The sequence below is a fragment of the Notamacropus eugenii genome, chromosome 2 (assembly GCF_028372415.1).
Source record: "Notamacropus eugenii isolate mMacEug1 chromosome 2, mMacEug1.pri_v2, whole genome shotgun sequence".
Classification (NCBI taxonomy): Eukaryota; Metazoa; Chordata; class Mammalia; order Diprotodontia; family Macropodidae; genus Notamacropus; species Notamacropus eugenii.
This window is the reverse complement of record NC_092873.1, coordinates 10,679,664-10,701,422: the sequence shown is the minus strand read 5'-3', so window position 1 is coordinate 10,701,422 and position 21,759 is coordinate 10,679,664. Positions and strand designations below refer to the sequence as shown.

The window sequence follows — 21,759 nt, the reverse complement described above, 5'->3', positions numbered from 1 at the left end:
CCTTCATAAGCTTTTGGCTTCAGGTTGCAGTCAAGAAACGAGGTGTGAACTGACTCCTGGAAGGTATACCAAGCAAGCAGTAACTTAGAGTCCATCGTTGGCAGCAAGAAGTAGGTCATTTTATGGGCATTCTGGCCAAACTGGCACCATTTCTTGTGTAATTTCCCTGATCGTGTAAGTTTTCAGTATGTAAGAATTTAGTGAAATTACAGTTTCTTCCTTGTTCAAACGTTATTTCATCAACTAGTGAATACTGTCTATGTGAACAACACTGTGATAGATCCTGAGCAGGATAAAAGACTGTGTGTCAGACGTGCACTGTCTCCTTGAAGAATTTTCACTCTCTGTGGAAGTTAACACAAAATAGAGAAACTTCATTTATAACAAACGGTAGAATTTAAACAACTACGAAGTGAGCGATTTTCCAGTAAGCATTTACAAAAGGGAGATATCACTAAAGTTGCACGTTAGAGCAGATGGTAGTAATCCATTCATGTTTTTCCTAATGCAAACATTACTTGATGCAATTTGGTTGAGTTAGCAGCCCTACTGGAAGAACAATTGCTGAATACCTACCTATTGTATATCTATATCTATCTATCTATCTGTCTATCTGTCTGTCTGTCTATCTATCTATCTATCTATATTAACATGTACATTTATATTTATATATTTATTTATATTGATATATTTGTTCCTGTGTGCATGTGTATATGCACACACAAAAATATACATGTACACATACGTTGATACATGCACATATATGTGTGTGTTTTTACAAATATGTGTCTGAAGTTTGTTAAAACTCTGCATCTAAGGGTGACTTTTCCAAGATTTTGTGTTCTGCTTCAGTCATTGCCATCCAGTTGGCTTTCGACAAATGATTTTCTGTCTTTAGGCTTCTGGTTCTTGATTTGTAAAATGATGTACTAACTCATCAGTAGTGTCCATTATTGCTTCAACAATCTATAGTTTTACGTGCGTGAAGTGCACTTCTGTTACCCAATTAGCAATATGAAGGAATATAAATATTTCCCTCACAAGGGTGGTGCAAATTTTAGGTGAGATGATGTACTGAAAGTCCTTTCCAAAAACCTTGACATGTCTCAGATAGAATCATCAGTGTGAGACAGAATGTATGGAGAAAAGGAAACCAAATCTACTGAAAGACAGACAGCTTTGTGAGTTCAAAAATGGTGTCCAAATCTTCTGGTTGATGAAGCAGTTTTCAGCCGTATTCTTTCAGCAAATTGATAGAAATGGGAAAGAGGTGAAAGTCCCTCAGTTAACTTTTTCTTTAAATACACTATGCTTCTTGGCCCCTTGGCGTTTCCTTTGAATTTTTAAGGAAATATCCGAATAAGTCATTTTATTTTGAATAACATTATCTTTTCTTTTCCTTATGTTTAGGTTCCTGTTAGGAATGTAAAGGAAAAATATTTGCAGGAGAAAAAGGACATCATACAGTATGAAGTTGCCATGCACAAAGTGGAATTAAAAACAGTAAAAATTAATAATCAGCAAACCAGAAAGCACCACAGAGAAGAAACTGAAGCTTTGAAAGAGAAGAATGAGGAGCTTCAACAGGAATTACAGTGGAATAGAGAAGCATTAAGAAAAATCCGATTTCAATACAGTGGCCAAGTAAAGGTTCTGAAAGCTGAGAATGCAGCGCTGAACTCTCAATTGGAGAATGCAAAAGAAAACACAGAGAGACTAGAGAGCGAAATTGAATCATACAGGTCTCGTCTGATGTCTGTTATTGACGATTATGAGCAAAGTGAGGCGTCCAAACTAGCCCTTGAACATTCCTTTCAGGAAGCAAGAGATGAGTGGCTTCATGTACAGGACAAGTTAAACAGTGACTTGTCTAGTTTAAGAGAGAACCATGCTTTCCTTTCTGAAGAACTCTCTCAGGCTGAAAGTGGAGCCAAGAGTTTAGAAAATGAGCTAGACCATGTTCATGAATCCCTCAGAGAAAAGACATATATTGTAGAAAACACACAGAGAGAACTGAACCATGCTGAAGAGAAGGCAAAGGAACTTGAAGAAACAAATCGAGTGTTAAAGGAAAAACTCAACAGATGTAGTTTGGAAAATGAATCTCTCCAAGAAAGGTTACGTCAAATCCAGAGTGAAAATATGGTGCTTCAGCAAGCGCTTGAAGACACACAGAAGAAAGTCACGATGAAAGAAAAGCAACTGAGTGATGCTCAGGTACAGTTTATTGATCTCTTCAACAAACTTTATACTGATAGTGAAAAACAAGTTCTTCTAGTAGAAGACAGCAAGAAAGTGTTAGTCAGTGAATGTAACCACTTAGGAGAACAAATGTGTAAATATGAAATTGAGAAGGCTGAAAGAGGGTTCGGTCATTAAATGTCATACTTGGATAACGATATAGCTTTTTGAAATGAAAGTCAAAGTAATTTTAATCAAGATAATTTAGGAATTTGAATTCTCAACAGGCTGGTGAGGTTATCAACTTTCATTGGGGAAATGCTGATATGTAAGAATTGAGAATGAGAATCCATAATATGATAAATAGAACAAGTAATGTCATGATTTTTAAGATAATATGAATGCAATAATAATTAAACATACTGTAATAAAAAGTAAGCAATGAAATTAAGAAATGAAAATAATGTGATACATAAAAATAATAACATAAAAACGAAATAAAAATAAAAATAAAAAAATGCTTTTTACCTTAAGAAGACTCAGAGTCCATGACATTTTGGTTTCATAAATATTTGTAGGGGAAATCGCTGCCTCATAAATGCAGATAATTTTTTCCATTTTAATAATTTTCCTAATATCCCATTTGAACTCTGAAATGGAATAAATTATTTCAAATGCTGAAGTTGAAGAGAGATCTTACACAAAAATGCTAGCAATTATATAACAGTTGAAAGATAAAATTTCTTGTTTGATTCTGTGGAATATTCCCATTAGACATCTCATTAGCATTTAAACATATTCCACAATATGACTAGTTTCAATTCAGACTCCTCTCAACTACCTTTTGATGCATTAACAACTGGATTATATTTGTAGTGAAATTCCGTAGTCTAGACACTATTTTTCTTTCCAAGTGAGGACAGCAATTCTATTCCGAAAGATCATTTTTCTGCATTAAACGTTAACTTTTTGGGTTATTAATCTTATTTTTTAATTGTGCTTCACTAGTAATATTTTAATGTCAGTATTTTTTTATTGTTTTACGAATAATTCTTGCTCGATGTGCAAAATTGCAAGTTCTGGAATCACGGCCGTTTAGTTGTGGAATAAGAATAACTTTACACAGTCTAATACCAGCTCTCATTTTCTGTGATTTTTCATATATACAATGAGTGTCCATTATACCATATATTGTACTGGGCAATAATTCATCTAAAAAAGTTGAAAATTTTATCTTATCCTTCCAAAGCAGAATTTAGTAACCTTATGGGAATTCAGTACATTGTGCCCATTTTACTGTCTCAACTTTACATTGTCTCCTTTTAGCCTTATGTTTTCTTCAAAATAGCTTCCCAGACTTTAGTTACAGTTAGTTTCACAAATTCCTTCATCGTGCCTAATTAGAGAAAAAATTTTGATCTCTTTTGATTTTTGGCTTCATTTGGTATTCATAACTTATGCAATAATTTGCGTTGCACTATGATGAAATTAGAGATGAATTTTTGCAGTGTATCAGTCTATACACACATGACTTTGCATCTTGCGTGTATATGTACACATACACATATGAGAATGGATGAATACGTCTGTATGTACAAAACGCTGAACTTGCAACGTGCTGTGTATAGATTAGTGGGAAAACTAGCATATTCTTTCATAGTTTCCTTTTTTTTGTCGATTGACTGAAACCAGGAGTGTAATTCCTATCTGAACAGGAACAGGAATTCTTTGAAGGCTTAGCAAAGACTCTTGAAGATGTGAACAGTGCCTAGTGACCATATTTGTTGTTTTCATTTTGGCTTTGAGCAAAACAAATCATTCATGTCAAACGCTTTTACCAAGCCTGACATGCGTACCGGTACCTACGTTCCTTCTCCCCAGTTAAACAATGAGAGGAAGGAAAATTCAAACGTTTCTTGTAGATGTCCTCCTCTTTCTAAATGTTGGTGCATAGAAATGAGGCAGTTAATTTCTCTGAAAAAAGGAATGGGAAACGATTAATGTGTCTATCAAGTACAAAAAAGTATACATTCCTCCCCCCTCATTCCAGTATTTTCCATGTGAATTTCACCTATAATATTTCAGTCCCTAGATTTTTGAGGGGCTGTAATTATTCTCAAAAAGGAGTCAATGGGGACACCAGGCTGAATGTTCTGATATCTCAGGATTATACTGAGCAAGTGGAAAGTGCGCATTTGATCCATGCTAAATGAAGGTTGAGTAGAATAATCAAAAGAGCTTTCTTGTGTCAGGAGCCAAGTGTCAATCTTTTTCCCTAGAAACGACTAACGTTAGGAGCTTGGGTAACTCAACTAACCTCTTTGGAGTTTCGTTTTTCTCATGTGCAACATGCGGGAATTTTGTTAAATACCATCTAAGATATTTATATCTCAAATCTATGAAAATTATGAATATGTTGATGAAATTAAATTGCATGCAGAACTATAATGACTTTTGATTTGAATTTTGAAACTATATTTATTTTATATGAGCTAATATTGCTTTCTGAAATCAGCAATAGAAATAATTTGAACACATATCTATCAGGCCAGAGAAAGACATCTTCAGCGAGAAGTTCCTGTTTCCGGCAACTATCAATCCATGAGAATAGTTTCACAACAAGTTACATCATTTTATCGAAGGAATTATGAAGAGAAGGAAAAACTACTGAAGCAAGTAGACGAAACCAAAAGTAAAGTATGTATGCAAAAAGATCAATAATTTGTTCCTGATGAATGGAAATTGTGTGCAGTGTGACATTTCCCTTTTGCTCGTCAACAGTATAAATTTTCTGAACGCTCTGTCTGTCCTTTAAGTTGAATTAAAGTTAGACCTACAACCGCCACAATTTGTGCACATGAATTTCAATACTAATATTCACTCATGATGTCGTTGACAATTTGGTTTATCTGTCCTTACACAAAGAATGAGTGTTTTTCCAAGGACCCATAATGCCTAAATCATTTCTATGATTCTTTATGTTTAGAAAGACCTTTACCATCATTTTCTCATTTAATCCCCAAACAATGCTGTGAAGTAAAAATTATTTGTATACTTCCATTGAAACTTCTCCTTGAATAACAGGAAAAGGTTGTTTCTTCACAATTCCTAAATATGTAAATTGTACCTGCAAAATACAATTGAGAATTAAAGTAATGAGATGGATGATTTCATTAATATCTTCTAACTTCAGCAATCAGATCTCACCATGTGCATTTCTAGCTCCATACCTTCTTCACTTCTTGCTCAGTTACACGTTCTCATCTGCACTCCCCATCAAAAACCTATCTACTCTTCATCTCCAACAGGCTTGTGCATTCCAAACCCACGATATTTTTGCCATAATGCCATTGGGACTTTTCACCCCTAAGGATTTCTGAATCTCCTGAAATCCGCTTTTCATCTGATACCACCTAATTACCTAATACCGAATTGGGTATGTAAGTGAGCATTTATTGCTTTATGGTTTTCACATCTGTTGACAAACTATCACTTCCCTTTTCTAACTGTTTTTTGCCCAACTGTAATAAAGTTTCTTGAGGACAGAACAATGGATACTTCATTCTTTCTCGGTAGAACTTTGCTTTCAAAGCACACTGTCAGTAGAGGCAATTGTTATGATTGTTGTAGTACAAGTAGTACTAGTTGTAGTTCCAGTACTATTAGTTCTAGTGATAGGAGTACTTGTAGTAGTAGTCCTAGTAGTAGGAAAACAGGAACAAGGAAACTAAATGTTTATTTGTTGATTTTGCCAGCAGTTGAAAGTGGTTGGACTAAAATACTTGAAGATGTTCTAGTCTGATTTTTATAAATTTTGAATTCTCCAGACCACAAAGAGCAAAGTAGAAATTGAAAACAAAATTATTTTTCAGTTGCTCGTATTATTCTTAGAAATTTTTAAAATGAAGGTACAGTTAAGCGTACAATTGCATGACAGTCAAATTCTTCTAACCTGTTCCCTTCAATGCTAGCAAATACCTTTCTCCATTGTCAGTTGCTTTCCCACATTTCCAAGTATTTAGGTATAGATTCATCATTGTAGAAGGCACAATCTATAGTAAGAGGTATTTCGGATACTCTTCAAAACAAATTTCACCGTAGTCGTCATCATAAATTGCATAGTAAGTACGTATCTCTTCCAAAGCAGGCAAAAAAAGAACTTTTGATGATGGGATATTTCTCCACTTAGACGTATGTTGGGGGAATTAGGGATAGAAATTTGCGTCTGGGGTTAGAAAGATTTGACTTCAAATGTGTCCACAGATTCTATCTGTGTGATCCTAGGCAAGTCACTTAATTCTTCTCCCTTTCCTTAGCCACAAAATGGGGATTATAATAGCACATACTTCTCAGTGTTGTTGGAAGAATCAAATGAGATAATGATTGTAAATCTCTTAAGGTTATGGCCTTTGTTCTTGGCACGTATTAGATACTTAAGAAATATTAGTTTCCCTGCTCCAAGGACATAAAGATCATTGTCCATTTTATACAAATAATACTACCTCCCAAATTTTGATAAGCATCTCCAAATATTGCAAAAGACTTTTCTTAACCTGGCTAATTTCAGTAGACTTGGCTTAGTTAAAAAACTATTATGAGTTCCAGTCTCATTCTTCTGAAAATTACTTTTCTTTTGAATTTGTATTCTTGAGAAATTTTTCAAGGTGTCAGAAATCAGCACTGGAATGAAATAAGTTTTGTTTCCCAAGTAGCTCCCCTATCACTCCTTGTCTTCCTTTCCCTCACCTTCTTTCTGGAAGACCTGGATTAAAATATTAACCGTCAAAAGCTTTTTGCATCAGGATGCAGTCAAGAAACTAGGTGTGAACTGACTCCTGGAAGTTTCAGCAAGGAAGCAGTAATTTAGAATCCATCTTTGGTAGGAAGAGGTAGGTCAATTAATTGGCATTCTGGCCAAACTGGCACTATGTCTTGTCTAATTTCCCTGATCGCGCAAGTTTTCACTATGGAAGATTTCAGTGAAATTACAGTTTCTCCCTTGTTCAAATGTTATTTCATCAATTAGTGAATAATAATTATGTGAACAACACTGTGATAGACCCTGAGAAGTATACGAAGACTGTGTGTGAGACACGCACTGTCTTCTTGAAGAATTTTCACTCTCTCTGGGAAGTCAATACAAAAGAGAGAAAGTTCATTTGTAGCAAAAAGTAGAATTTAAACAACTACTAAGTGAACGATATTCCTGTAAGTATTTATGAAAGAAGATATCAGTACAGGTGGAAATTAGAGCAGATGGTATTAATCCATTCATGTTTTTATTAATGAGAACATTACTCGATGCAAATTGGTTGAGTTAGCAGCCCTAGTGGAAGAACAATTGCTGAATACCTACGTATTATACATATATATGTATATATATATATATGTATATATATTTATACATATGTATGTACATTTATATATTTATTTATATTGATATATCTGTTCCTGTGTGGATGTGTATATGTACACACAAAATTATACATGTACACATATGGAATTACACACACATGTGTGTGTTCATATAATTATATGTCTGAAATCTGGTAAAACTGTCAATCTAAGGGGGACTTTTCCAAGATTTTGTGTTCTGCTTCAGTCCATTGCCATCCACACGACTTTCAGCAAATGGTTTTCTGTCGTTAGGCTTCTGGTTCTTGAATTATAAAATGATGTACTAACTCATCAGTAGTGTCCCCTTTTGCTCTAATAATCTATAGTTTCAAATGCGTGAACTGCACTTCTGTTCCACACTTAGCAATATAAATAAATATAAGTATTTCCCTCATAAAGGTTGTGCAAATTGTAGGTGAGATCATGTATTGAAAGTACTTTCCAGACACCTTGAAATGTCTGAAATAGAATCAGCAGTGTGAGATAAAATGTATGGAGAAAAGGAAATCAAATATACTGAAAGACAGACAGCTTTGTCGGTCCAAAAACGCGTTCCAAATCTTCGATTTATGATGCAGTTTTAAGTCCTGTTCTTTGCGCAAATTAACAGAATGGGAAATAGGTGAAACTCCCTCAGTTAACTTTTCCTCTGAAGACACTATGCTTCTTGGACCTTTGGCGTTTATTTTGAATTTTTATGGAAATATCAGAATTTATAATTTTATTTTGAATAACATTTTTTTCTTTTTCTTATCTTTAGGTTCCTCTTAGGAACGAAAAGGAAAAATACCTGCAGAAAAAAAAGGAAATCATACAGTATGAAGTTGCCATGCACCAAATGGAATTACACACAGTAAAAAGTAAGGATAAGCGCACCAGAAAGCACCACACAGAAGAAACTGAAGCGTTGAAAGAAAAGATTGAAGAGCTTCAACAGAAATTACAATTAAATAAAGAAGCGTTAAGAAAAATCGGATTTCAGTGCCGTCGACGAATAATCGTTCTGAAAGCTCAGAATGCCATGCTGAACTCTAAACTGCAGAATGCAGAACAAAACATTGAGAAACTAGAGGACGATGGGGCATCATACGCGTCCAGGTTGATCAAAATCGTTGGCAAATATGAGTTATCAAAATTAGCCCTTGAGGATTCCTTTGAGGGTAAAAGAGATGAGTGGCTTCATTTAAAGGACAAACTAAACCATGACTTGTGTAGTCTAAGAGAGGATAACGGTGTCCTTTCTGAAAAACTCTCTAAGACTGCAAGTAGAGCCAAGAGTTTAGAAAATGAGCTAGACCATGTCCATGAATCCCTCAGAGAGAAGACATACATTTTAGAAAACACACAGAGAGAACTGAAGCATGCTGAACAGAAGGCAGAGGAACTTGAAGAACCAAATCAAGTGTTAAAGGAAAAGGTCAAGAGATATAGTTTGGAAAATGAATCTCTCCAAGAAAGATTAGGCCAAATCCAGAGTGAAAATATGGTGCTGCAGCAAGAGCTTGAAGACACACAGAAGAAAATCATAATTCAAGAAAAGCAAATGAGTGATGCCCAGGTGCAATTTATTGATCTCTTCAATAAAGTTTATGCTGATATTGATAAACAAGCTCTTATAGTAGAAGAGAGCAATAAAGTATTAGTTAATGTGTGAATGGAACCACTTCAGAGAGCAAACGTGGAAATATGAAAATGAGAAGGCCGCAAGAGGGTTCGCTTTTGAAGTGTTTTGCTTGGATAAGTTTTAGTCGTTTTGAAATGAAATTCAATTTAATTTTTATCAAGATATCTTAGGAATTTGAATATTCGACAGGCTGGTGATGCTATTATCTTTCATTGTACAAATTCTGATATATAAGAATTGAGAGTGAGAATCCATGATATGATAAATAGAACAAGTAATATAATAATTTTTAAGATCAAATGAATATAAAAATGAAAATAACATGTACTGTAATACAATATAAGTAATAAAGCAAACAATCGAAAGCAATTTTAAACATAAAAATAATAATATAAAAGCTAAAAGTATAAAAATAATTTACAAATTCTTCTTTTAGGTAACGACACATTTTGCTTCAAGAAATCATGCAGTCCATGACATTTGGCTTAATAAATATTTGTATAGGAAATCTCTAGTATCCAAATAAAGATAAATTTTTATTTCATTAATTTTTCTATTATTCCATTTGAATACTGAAATATCACAAATTTTTTCAAATGCTGCAATTTAAGAAAAGTCTTCCAACATAATGCTAGGAACAATATTACAGTTGAAGTATAAAATCTCTTTTGAGATAACTGTGCAATATGCCCTTTACGAGTTTCATTAAAATTTAAACATACTCATCTGTCTAACTAGTTTCAATTTAGACACTTTTGAACTAATTTTTGAAACATTAACGATTGGATTCTATTTGTAGTGAAATTCCGTAGTCGAGCCACTACTTTTCTTTGAAATTTAGGACAGTGCTTCTATTCAGAAACATTATGATTCTTCATTAAGCGTTAATTTTTCAGTTACTAATCTTATTTTTTAATTGTACCCCACTATTTTTTCATCTCTTTTTTTATTTTTTTTTTTTGGTTGGACTAACAAGTCTTGCTCAGTTTCCAAAGTTGCCAGTTCTGGAATCACTCCTTTTAGTTCCTTAATATGAATAATTTATACAGTCTAATAGCAGATCACATTATCTGTGATTTTTCATATATGCAGTGAGGGTCGATTCTACCACGTATTGTCCTGGGTAATGATTTCATCTAAAAAATTTAAAATTTTATCTAGTCATTCCATAATAGAGTACAGTTTACTTGTAGAAATTCAGTGAATTGAGCCAATTTTACTTTCTGAACTTTACATTGTCTTCTCTTAGCCTTATGTTTTCTTCAAAAAATTTGGCGTGACTCTACTAAAATTGACTTTTACAAAGTACTTCATCTTGTCTAATTAGAAAAAAAACATTTGGCTTCTTTTGATTTTTGGCTTCATTTGGTTTTCATAATTTATGTAATAATTCCCCTTGCTCTGTAGTGAAAGAGGAGAAGAATTGTTGCAGTATATCATTCTATACACATACAGTTATGTTTTTCTGTGTGGATATCTACATATACATATATGTGAACGGATGAATACGTCTGTATGTCCAAAACTCTGTACTTCTAACATGCTATGTACACATAGCGTGTAGAACTAGCATATTTTCCATAGTTTCCTGTTTCTTCTCCATTGACTGAAACCAGGAGTGTAACTCTTATCTGAACAGAGAAAGCAACTTCCTTGAAGGCTTAGCAAGACTGTTGAAGATGTGAATAATACCTAGCTCCCATATTTGTTGTTGACATTTTGACTTTGGGCATGTTAAGTGCTTTTACCAAGCCTGACAAGCATATCAGTGCCTATGTTCATTCTCCAGCGTAAACCATGAGAGGAAAGAAAGCAAAACCTTTTCTTGTAGATGTCTTTCTTCTACGGACTGGCACACAGAAATAAGGTAGTCAACTTTTCCGAAAAATGGAATGGGAAACCTTTACATTTTCTACCAAGCATAAGAAAGTGTACGTTCTTCCCTCCTCTTTCCTTTACTTTGCGTGGGAATTTCACGTAAAATGTTTTAGTGCCTAGATAGCTTTGGAGGTGGTCTCATTCTTGTCAATTAAGATGTAATGGGGAAAGCAGGCTGACTGTACTGATTTCTGAGGAGTATTCTGAGGGAGTAGAAAGATCTCATTTGCTCCATGCTAAATGGAAGTTGAGTGGTATAATCTAAACAACTTTGCTGTCTCAGGAGCCAAGTTTTAATCTTTTTCTTTCTAAACGTCTACCTTTAGGACCTTGGTTACTCATTTAACCTCTTTGGAGTTTAGTTTTTCTCACCTGCAAAATGAGGTTGTTTCCTTAATCCCTAAGAGATTTCTGTCTTTCAATCTTTGATAATTATGAACATACTGAAGAAATTAAGTTGTATGCAAAATTATACAGACTTTTGATTTGAATTTTAAAATTATATTTATTTTATACGAGCTAATGTTGCTTTATGAAATCTGTAATATTAGTAATTTGGACATATTTCTATCAGGCTAGAGTAAGAAATCTTCAGCGAGAGCCACCTGTTTCCTGCAATTATCAGTCCCTGACAGGAGTTTCACAACAAGTCACATCATTTAAGGAAATTGATTATGAAGATAAGGACAAACTACAGAAGGAAGTAGATGAAACCAAAAGTCAAGTACGTATGCAAAAAGATCAGTAATTTGTTCTGGAAACAAATGAGTGGAAAGTATATTCAGTGTGACATTTCACATTTTTAAGCAATATATTTAGTTTTAATATTCTCCAATCACTACGACAAAACTTAGATTTTTTTTCCCTCCCCAAGAGCCATACAATTCTATATAGAATCTACATATACATTCCTACTGAGTACATTTTCACTGTAGTCATGCTGTGTAGAGGAACTAAAATAGATGGGAGAAATCATATAACAAACCAAAATATAACACACACACACACACACTCACACACACACAGAAATGATCTGTTAAATTCTGCGATTGAATTCCATAGTTCTTTCCCTGCATGTGGAAAGAATTTTGCCTTAGGGCATCATTGGGAATTTTTTTTTTCTATGAATATCGAAGTCTACCAGAAAAAGCTCTTGCACACTTTGGTGGTTGCTGTGCACAAAGTTCTCCTGGTGCTGCTCCTCTTGCTCAGCATCAAACCATGTAAATATTTTCAGGCTTCTCTGAAGTCATCTTGCTCATCATTTCTTATAGCGCAATAGTATTCCATTACATTCAGATACCATAATGTCTTCAGCCATTCCTCAATTGATGGGCATCCCCTTGATTTCCAGTTTTTGGCCACTACAAAGAGTGATGCTGTAAATATTTTTGTACATGTGGGGTCCTTTCTCATTTCTATTATCTCTTGGGGATACAGTCATATTGCTGTATATTGCTGGGTGAAGGGGTGTGCACATTTTTGTAGCCCTTTCGGCACAGTTCCAAAGCGCTGTCCAGAATGGGTGGATGAACTCACAGCTCCACAAACAATGAATTAGTGTTCCAACTCTCCCACATCCTCGCCAACATTTATTATTTTCCTGTTCTGTCATGTTTGCCAATCTAATAGGTGTGTTGTGTACCTCAGAGTTGTTTTGATTTGCATCTCTAATCAAAAGTGGTTGAGAGCATTTCTTCTATGATTATAGGTATCTTTAATTTCTTCCTCTGAAAATTGTTTGTTCATATCCTTTTACCATTTATTAATTGGGGAATGACTTGTATTCTGGTACATTTGACTCAGTTCTCTATATACTCTAGAAATGAGGCCTTTGTCCCCAACATTAACTGTCAAAATTCTTTCCCAATGTACTACATCCCTCTGAATCCTGATTGCATTGGGTCTAGTTGTGTAAAAACTTTTCAGTTTAGTGCAATCACAATTATTCACCTTTCCCTTCATAATGCTTACTGTCTTTTCTTTAGTCAAAAACTCTTCCCTTCTCCATAAATCTGATAAATACACTATTCCTTCCTCCTTCACTTTGTCCATGATATCAATCTTAATCCCTAGATCATGTACCCATTCATTCTTGTGCATGGTGTCATGAATTGGTCTATGCTTAGTTTCCACCACATTGTTATCCAGTTTTCCCCTCAATTTTCTCGAACAGTGAGTTCTTATCCCAGAAGGTAGGGGTCCTTGAGTTTATCAACCCAGAGACTGCTATATTCATTGCCTGCTATCTCTTGAGTACCTAGCCCATTCCACTTCTCTACCCTTCTCTTTCTTAGCTACTACCAAGTGGTTTGGGGAATTGCTGCTTTCTCATTTTACCAGTTTTGTCAATTTTCTGAACACTGTGTCTGTAATTTCCGTTGACTTAGAATTATTCCTCCAACTTCCACAATCTGTACACGTAAATTTTAATACTTATATTCACTCTTTCTGTGGTTGACCATTTGGTTTATCTGTCCTTATGCAAAGAGTGAGGTGTTTGTCCCAGGACCAATAATAGCTCAATCATTTCTATCATACTTGATTTTTAGAAACACCTTGACCTTCATTTTCTCATTTAATCCCCCAAACAGCACTGTCAAGTACAAATTCTTTGTTTCTTTCTGTTCAAACTCCTCCTTGAATAACAAGAAAATGTTATTTCTTCACATTTTGTACATATAGAAATTGTACATGGAAAGGATAAATTGGAGTTGAAGTAATTAGATGGATGCTTTCATTAATATTCCCTAACTTAATCAATCTGATCTCACCCTGTGGATTTCCACCTCCATACCTCCATCTTGTTTAGTTACTCTTCTTGTTTAGTTACACTTCCTCATCTGTGCTACCTATTCAAAACCTTTCTACTCTTCACATTCAAGATGTTTTTGAATTACAAAAGTATGATTCTTTTCTCATAATGCTTTTTGGGCTTTTCACCCCTGTTGATTCCTGAATCTCCTCAAATCCACTTTTCATCTGATACCACAAAATCTGGTATTTAATTACAGATAGATTGTCCTATGGTGATCGCATTTCTTATCAAACTATCAATTGCTTTATCTCATTGTTTTTTACCCAATTATAATGGAGTTCCTTGAGGACAGGGAGTATTCATGCTTCCTTATTTTCCATAGAAATTCCTTTTCCCAGGATGTTGGCAGTAGAGTAATTGTTATTATTGTAGTAGCAAAAGTAGTAGTAGTTGTTGTAATAGATTTGGTAGTAGTACTTCTAGTAGAAGTAGTAGTGGTACTGGTAATAATAGTAGTATTACTAGTGGAAAAACAAGAAGGACAAAACTCTATATTCATTTCTTGGCTTTGCCTAGGTTGAAAATGGAGTTAAAATGAAAATTGGCTCAAGGTGATATTTGGACGAAAGCACCTTGAGTTTGTCTATTCTGGTTTTTTATATATTTTCGGTTTCCCAGAGCCTCCAATGGCCACATATAAATTCAGTAAAAAAAAATATTGTTGTTATTATTATTAGAAATTATTAAAATGAAGGGGAGGTTACGCATAGAATACCAACACAATCAAATTCCCCTAACGGGTTTCCATTATTAGGTCAAGTGCCTTTCTCCTTTTTCATTTGCTTTCCCATATTTATATCTAGTTGTGTGTGCTATTCATCATTATGCCTGCCAAAAAGTATAGAAGTGGATATTTCTGACATTCCTCAAACATATTTTCAAATTAGTACCCATCATAAGTGGTAAAGCAAGGGAAATCTAAGCCAAAGTGATCAAAAAGAGAATTTTGTATGATGAGATGTTTCTCAACTTGAAGGGGATTGGCAGCAATTATGGATAAAATCTTGAGCCTGGGCTGAGAAAGATCTGATTACAGATATAGCCTCAGATGCTCTTGGTGTGATCTTAGGCAAGTCACTTAATCTTTTCAGTATTCTCAAACATGAAATGGGGTTGATAATAGCACCTACCTCCCAGGGTTGTTGTGAGAATCAAATGAGATGATAATTGCAAATCACTCAACTTTATGGCCTTTGTTCCTTGCACACGTTAGACACCGACTAAATGCTAGTTTCTCTACACTGAAAACAAAAGACCATTGTCATTTTCATACAAATAACCACTGCCTCCCCAATTTTCATATCTACCTCCTAATTTTTCAAAAGCCTTATTTTGAACTCGTTAATTTCCGTATACTTCCCTTAGCTATGACATTATTACAAGGTCCAATCTCATTCTTAGAAAAACTTCTTTACTCTGGCATTTGACCCTTGAGACATTTTTCTAGGTTTCAGAACGCAGTACGAGAGTGAAACAACTTTTTTTTCCCAATTAACTCCCCTATCCCTCATTGTCTTCATTTCGCTCACATTGTTTGTGGAACACATCGATTGAAATATTACCCTTCCAAACCTTTTAGTTTCAGGCTGCAGTCCAGAAACTAGGTGTGGACTGAGACCTTGAAGGTAAAGTAAGGAAGAAAAAAGTCAGAGTCCCTCTTTGTCAGTACGAATTACCTCATGTAATTGGTATTCAGTGCAAACTAGCACCCATTTCTAATCTAATTTCCCAGATCATCCAAGTTTTCGCTCTGTAAAAATTAGTCAAATTACAATTTCTTCCTTGTTCAAAATTTACCTCATCAACTAGTGAAAATCCATATGTGAATTCCACTATGAGAGGTTCTGAGCAGGTAGCAAAAGCTATGTGTAAGACATGCACTCTCTCCTTGAAGAATTTTCAGTCTCTCTAGCATTCCAATGCCAAATAGAGGAATTTCATGTTTAATACAATGTAGCATATAAACAACTACTAAGTGCATGGTAAACATGTAAGCATTTATGAAAAGGAGAGATCACTATAGGTGGAGGTTAGAGCAGATGGTATTATCCAGTCCTGTTCTCAGTACAAGAAGTTCCCAGAGCAAATTTGCTGAGGTAGCAACTCTAGTGGAAGAAAAATTGCAGAATATCTGAATTTTATATATGCGTACACACATCTATACATCTGCACATATGTATGTTAATTATTGATAGCATATATAGGAGGGTGAACTTTCAAAATTTTGCGTCCTGGCTCAGCCTCTTGGCATACAACTTGTTTTTATGAATGTTTTTCTCTCTCAAACCTTGGATTCTTCATTTATAAAAAAATCTGTACTAACTCATGACTTATCCATTTTTGCTCTGCTTATAGTTCTAAATGAGTATAGTGCAGTTGATTATCCTGAAAATATTTAGTGAATTCCTGCTAGGTCCCTATACAATATATCACCAGTAGACACTGAAATAATAAAGAACTAAAATGAGAGGTGATTCTCAATGTAGGCATTAACCCGAATAGCATACTCACTCAATGCTGCAGACAAAAATCTCAAAGAATGTAGTGAAGGCAAGGTTCATTGAAGCAAAATAGTAAGGAAAGCATTGAAGAAAAGTGAGAACTTTGAGTTGCCTTCGAGATTTGGGAAGGGATCAGCAGTACAGGAGAGCAATGGAGTCCAATAGGCTAAGAAAGTGATGGATTAGTAGGATAGGGAGCGATAGGAAAATACGAAAAGCATAGGAGTGTGAGGAGGGGAGCCGTAAAGCAATTAGAATTAAAAGTTGGAAAAATGTGATGAAGTGAGATATAAGAGAAAAGAAGACGGAGAATTTAAGCCTCAATCTGATAGCCCATAGAAGTTCCTGTACATGGCAGTAACATGATCTCAACGATGTTTGATAGTACTTGGCTTAGCATTTTGTAGGAAAGATTGGTGTGCGGGCAAAATTAGAACAGAAAGACTCTGTAGCCCTTTTGTTTTTAATTAAACTGTATGCAACTGATTTAACACCAGTGTGATTGCTTCCTCCTTTGTAAAATGAGAAGGTGGGATTAAATGCTCACCTCCCTCACTCTTTGATCCTCGGCTTGAAGTCATGATCCAGGACCAAAGGGGTCTCCATGAGATAGAAGAGGAAAGAGAAACAGGGTGAAAGGATAATTTATAGGGAAAATAAATTACCAATCACAGAAGAGAAAGAGGATCTATGTTTCAGTGAAGTCAGAGACTAAGAAGAAAAGTTTTTGGATACCAGTATGACTTCTACCTCTTGAGAATGCAGTTGTAGTAGACTAGTAAGGAGGGAATAACTGATTTTATGGCAATGAAGAAAGGCACTATATTTTAGGAATAGAGATCTTGCCTCAGACGTAAGCGTAGGTTGAAATCCCAATGTTGACATAAATGGCTTCATGAACCTGGGCCAGTTTTGTATAATTTTGGTGCCCTAAGTTATTCAGTAAAACTCTGAGAGTTGCAGATTCTGAGATGTCGGTTGAGGGCAGGGCCTATTTGTACTGATACGTTATAAACGTTATGACTGGGAATTTCCTATACCAATTAAGTCACAGATAAATAGAAAATAAATAAGGGAAGAGTTACAGATAAATAGATGAATGAAATGGAAATAGGAAATGAAGAAATTGCAGCTGTGGTAATCATTCATTGGAGAAATGTGGAAGCAAAGAGGAGAAATGCGGTATTCACCACAATGAGCAGACTTCTGTCTTCCTTTGCAAGAGAGTAAAGAGCACCTGGCTCATAATCGGGAACAACAGATAACCACTCAAGGAGAAAAAGAAAACGTCAATTTACTCACGTTGCATCTCTCTTATTTCAGTACAAAGAGATTAGCAGAACTGTTTTACACCCTTACTTACAAAGACATACATTGTCATTTCAACATAGGAATGTGTGGAACATGGGTCAGGTGTGCCAACGCAAAGGGGAAGTGGAGCTGAACGGATAATTATCATGGGCTCTAGAGAAATAGGAAAGGCCAATGTTCCTCCAAGGTGTGGTGTGTTGGGAAACTTGGCCCACTTTCTATTCATTCCTATTCATTTCAATCATTTCTAAATTTATGAATATTGTCAGTAAAAGTAATACCTATATTGAATCAAATCAGAACTTTCATTGATTTAAATTTCAAAAGAAAAGAAATAGTTTGTAGTGAAATCACAGGAAAGGTATGTCATGTCAAGGAAGATCAATCATTTTCAAATCTTTCCATATTTGTTTTGGTTTAACAATCTATGCTTAAATTGATATTTACAGTTGCAGCTAGAGTTAATGAAGAGAATCCCTTTGAGAAATGCCAGTTCAATTGTGATATTTTTCATTGTAAAATTTTTTTAAAGCTTCGTATTGAAAGGGAAAAATTCACGAGACTCAATGAGTGGAAGCAATGTCTGGAAGATTCTCTAGAACTACAAATGAAGAGAAATGATGAATTAGAGGAAGATTTAAATCGGTAAGACCCCTTTTGGCAGGCCTTTCAAAGGAAACATTAAGTAAGCAAGGATTTCACTCTTTTGTTAAATACTGAGTACAAATTCATTTTGTATATTAACACTTAAAGAATTCCACCATGGATGATTCTAAGTGAACAAAGGGGTTTTTTTTTTTATTTTCATTTTCTTCACTAACCTACCGCTGACAAATATACCTTGTGTCCTGCATCTCTGAAGCTATAGTAAAATGCTGCATAGCACCTGTACCTTAAAGTATGTTTGGTGGAATGATACTATACAGCATTTGACAGTCGCTTGTTCTGTATACTATTTCTGGACACAAATGCTTCTCTAAGGTAAATTTCTATGTTTTCTGTCCTAATTTATTTCCTTCCTTATTTATCTAATTTGTTCAATTGTCATTCAGTCAAAAAGTATTATCAAACATCCATTCTATATAAAATACTGTGCTGGTCCTGGAGTGACAGGGGTCCATGACTAATGTGCAGTCCCTGCTTTGACAGTGAGTGATTGTAGGCTATTCAAAGAGGTAATGTAGGGACCCAAATAAGCTGTGCAAATGAGAATGTATTAAGTGCTTTAGAATGGTCGAAATGAAATGCAGTCAGAGACTGAAGGAGTAAAAGGCATCTTCTAATTTTGTGGGATCAGCCAAACTAAGTTAAGTATATGACTTTTGAGCTAGACCCCACAGCATTTCTTGACCTGGGATATAAGGCTCTTCACGATGTGCCAGCAGCGTGCCTTTTCTCTCTTCAATTATATTATTCTGTCTTCTATACTTTACACTCCTGTTCAACTGGACTATTCTCTGTGCTTCAAAACATGCCTTGGGCTTTCCCAAATCTGTCCTGTGCCTGTGATATTTACCCATGGTATCTACACTCATCCTCACCCAAATTCAGTTCCTCACTGAGGCCTACTCTGATCTCTGTTTTTGGTAATGAATGACCTTCCCCATCAGAGTTGACATTGAAATTTCGATTACACTCCCCTAAAGCTCTTACACGTGGTTGTATATTGTCATTATCTGCACATTTATTTCATATCCCACTTGGATGAGAGCATCGACCATAGTCTGTCTAAATTCTGTATTCTGTCACACTTTTGAAAGTAAGCATTTAATGCTTTCAAATTGCATTGTAACTGAATTCCAGAGGATGACTTCTAATTGAATGTGGCAAGAAGTTATCACCGCTGAGGTATCAGATCTTCTTACCACAGGAGAGAGGTTGCCGTATTAGTGGGAGAGGAGAATCTCCAAATGGTCCTGCATTTTCCAGGACTTTAATTTAGCAGTGTTATGATAGAATTAGTTTTTGCGGGGCTTTTATTGAACTGCTTTTAAGAGTACTACCTCTGAGTGGGAGGGAGAAATGCCTCCCCTGTTCCACAAAGTCAGTTTGCAAAGGAGCGTTTGAGATCCATCTGATTTTTCAAGTTAGAGACTACCTGTAATTCCATCCACTAAAGCAACATTTTAAATGCAACTTGGTATTCCAATAGCATTAAATGAGATCATTTGTGTTTTGTAGCCTAGGACCTTTAAACACTTGCCCAGCCAATTTACATGGATCGACAATTAAAATAACGAAGACACATCACAGCACTGTAAAACTTTTTTTATTCAAAATGAATTTCCTTATCCTTTAATTGTTGTATTATATTATTTGGAAGGCATCCTTCGTTCTACAAATATGACAGCATAACGAGAAATCATGTGGGCAGTGTTCTAAAATGAAGTGACATTAATGTAGAGCTGATGACGAATATATATCTTTTGAAAGAGAGATGAAATCATTGGTGAGGCTACTGTTTTTCTGGTTTTATTTCCCAAAATATCGTCAGATGTGTTGAGTAATGACAAGAACTCTTTTTATATTTATTTTCTTCTCTATGATTGAGGATAATTTAAGGTAGTGGTTCAAAAATTACCCTTTTGAAATGTATAATATGTAAGCTATGAAGACATTGACTTAATTATTCTGTTCATTGTCACAGATGTTTCAACGCGTTGCAAACAGCCACGACGGCATTAAAAGAATATGAAAATGGAGATGTTGTTGACCAGGGTGGGAGTGAAGTGAACTCATTCTGAAATGGATAGAGAAATTAATGCTTTAAAAAAATCAGGTAATTCTGAATATTGAATTGTGTCAAATGACTTCCCTTGATATACCTTTTGAAATAGTTACAATATGCACCAGGCCATTGGACACCAATGTCCTTGAGATTTACATCTTCCCCATGCTAGGAAGACAACAATTACTATTTCAGGCCTAGTCTCCTCTTGCTGTTCTTAGCAACTCAGTAAACAAGCTTGGGACTTGATAATCTCCCTGAAAATTCTGGGCTCTACTAACTTTCTTTCTAGATTTATATGCTAGAAGGTTTTCCTCTTCTGCCGTCTTGGAACTTATATCAAACAGAATGTATTTAAATATATTGTGTTAATGATACTTCTCAAGGATTAAAAAGCTTTCTCAGGTGAGAGAAATATTAGATTTGTTCTACTCATCAATGGAAGTGTGCAAAGACACAAATTTAGATTGGACCTCAAGAAAAACTTTCCAGCAATCACAGTGCTACCAGAGGGAGATAAGCTATTTGAAGAAACACATGATAGAAAGTCTTTTAGGGGCACTGATTGCAGGATCTCTTAGAACTTCTGAAGTTCTTCTGACACTTCTTCTGGATTTCTAAAGATCCAAATCATATCCCCCCAAAAAAGATGACTACTAAGCAGAAACAATTTGAAAAGCACTCGCTCTTTAAGAGCTTTTAAAATGGCAAAAACACCACCCCCCCCACAAAAAAAACAACAACGAAAGCAATTTGATTGCAAGGTGATTACCGCTGATTAAGAACCTTCATAATACAAGGTAATTGAGTTACAAGATTTAAAAGTGAAAACAGGACTTGAGTTGTTTTAAGAGGAGAAAGGAGTGGAATACTTAGGAGATTTTCATATCATTCCACCAGGACGTGGGTGAAACCGACTTCATTGCAGTATGGCCTATACATTGCTCTTCTGTTTTAGGGAAGCAAAGATTTTCTCGAACTTGAGGAATAATAAGTTGAGTAATTCATCTTGAACTATTTCTTAATTTGTAAGGATTCTAGTATTTGGTAATATTGAGCCATTTCCCCAACTCCCAGCAGGAGTTGGGGGAAATTCCTAGCAAGGTTTTGAAAAACAAGTGTTCAAATGTGATCCCACTGATAATGCTTAAAGTGCTATTTAAATGCTAACTAATAGTAATACTCTTTTTTTCTGTGTCAAGTGACTCCTTAGAAACATTTTATCTTAACTCTCATTAATGTTCGTAGATGATATCTCTTGTCTTGCAGTTCTCATCAATATTTATCATAAAGAATTAACTTCTTAACATTTGTTGAGGAT

The 21,759-nt window shown here is 35.1% G+C and overlaps 1 protein-coding gene across 1 annotated transcript; it reads left to right on the top strand.

The window, feature by feature from the left end:
* Positions 1-1,515: 1,515 nt before the first annotated feature.
* On the top strand, positions 1,516-20,454 carry LOC140522491 (uncharacterized; the record flags this gene model as incomplete). The annotated part of the gene is made up of 7 exons (XM_072637917.1): positions 1,516-2,217; positions 4,729-4,878; positions 8,339-9,136; positions 11,655-11,804; positions 14,237-14,341; positions 18,243-18,355; positions 20,358-20,454. Coding segments are annotated over 7 exons (2,115 nt in total), but the record flags the coding sequence as incomplete, so codon positions are not given.
* Between the last annotated feature and the right edge of the window lie 1,305 nt (positions 20,455-21,759).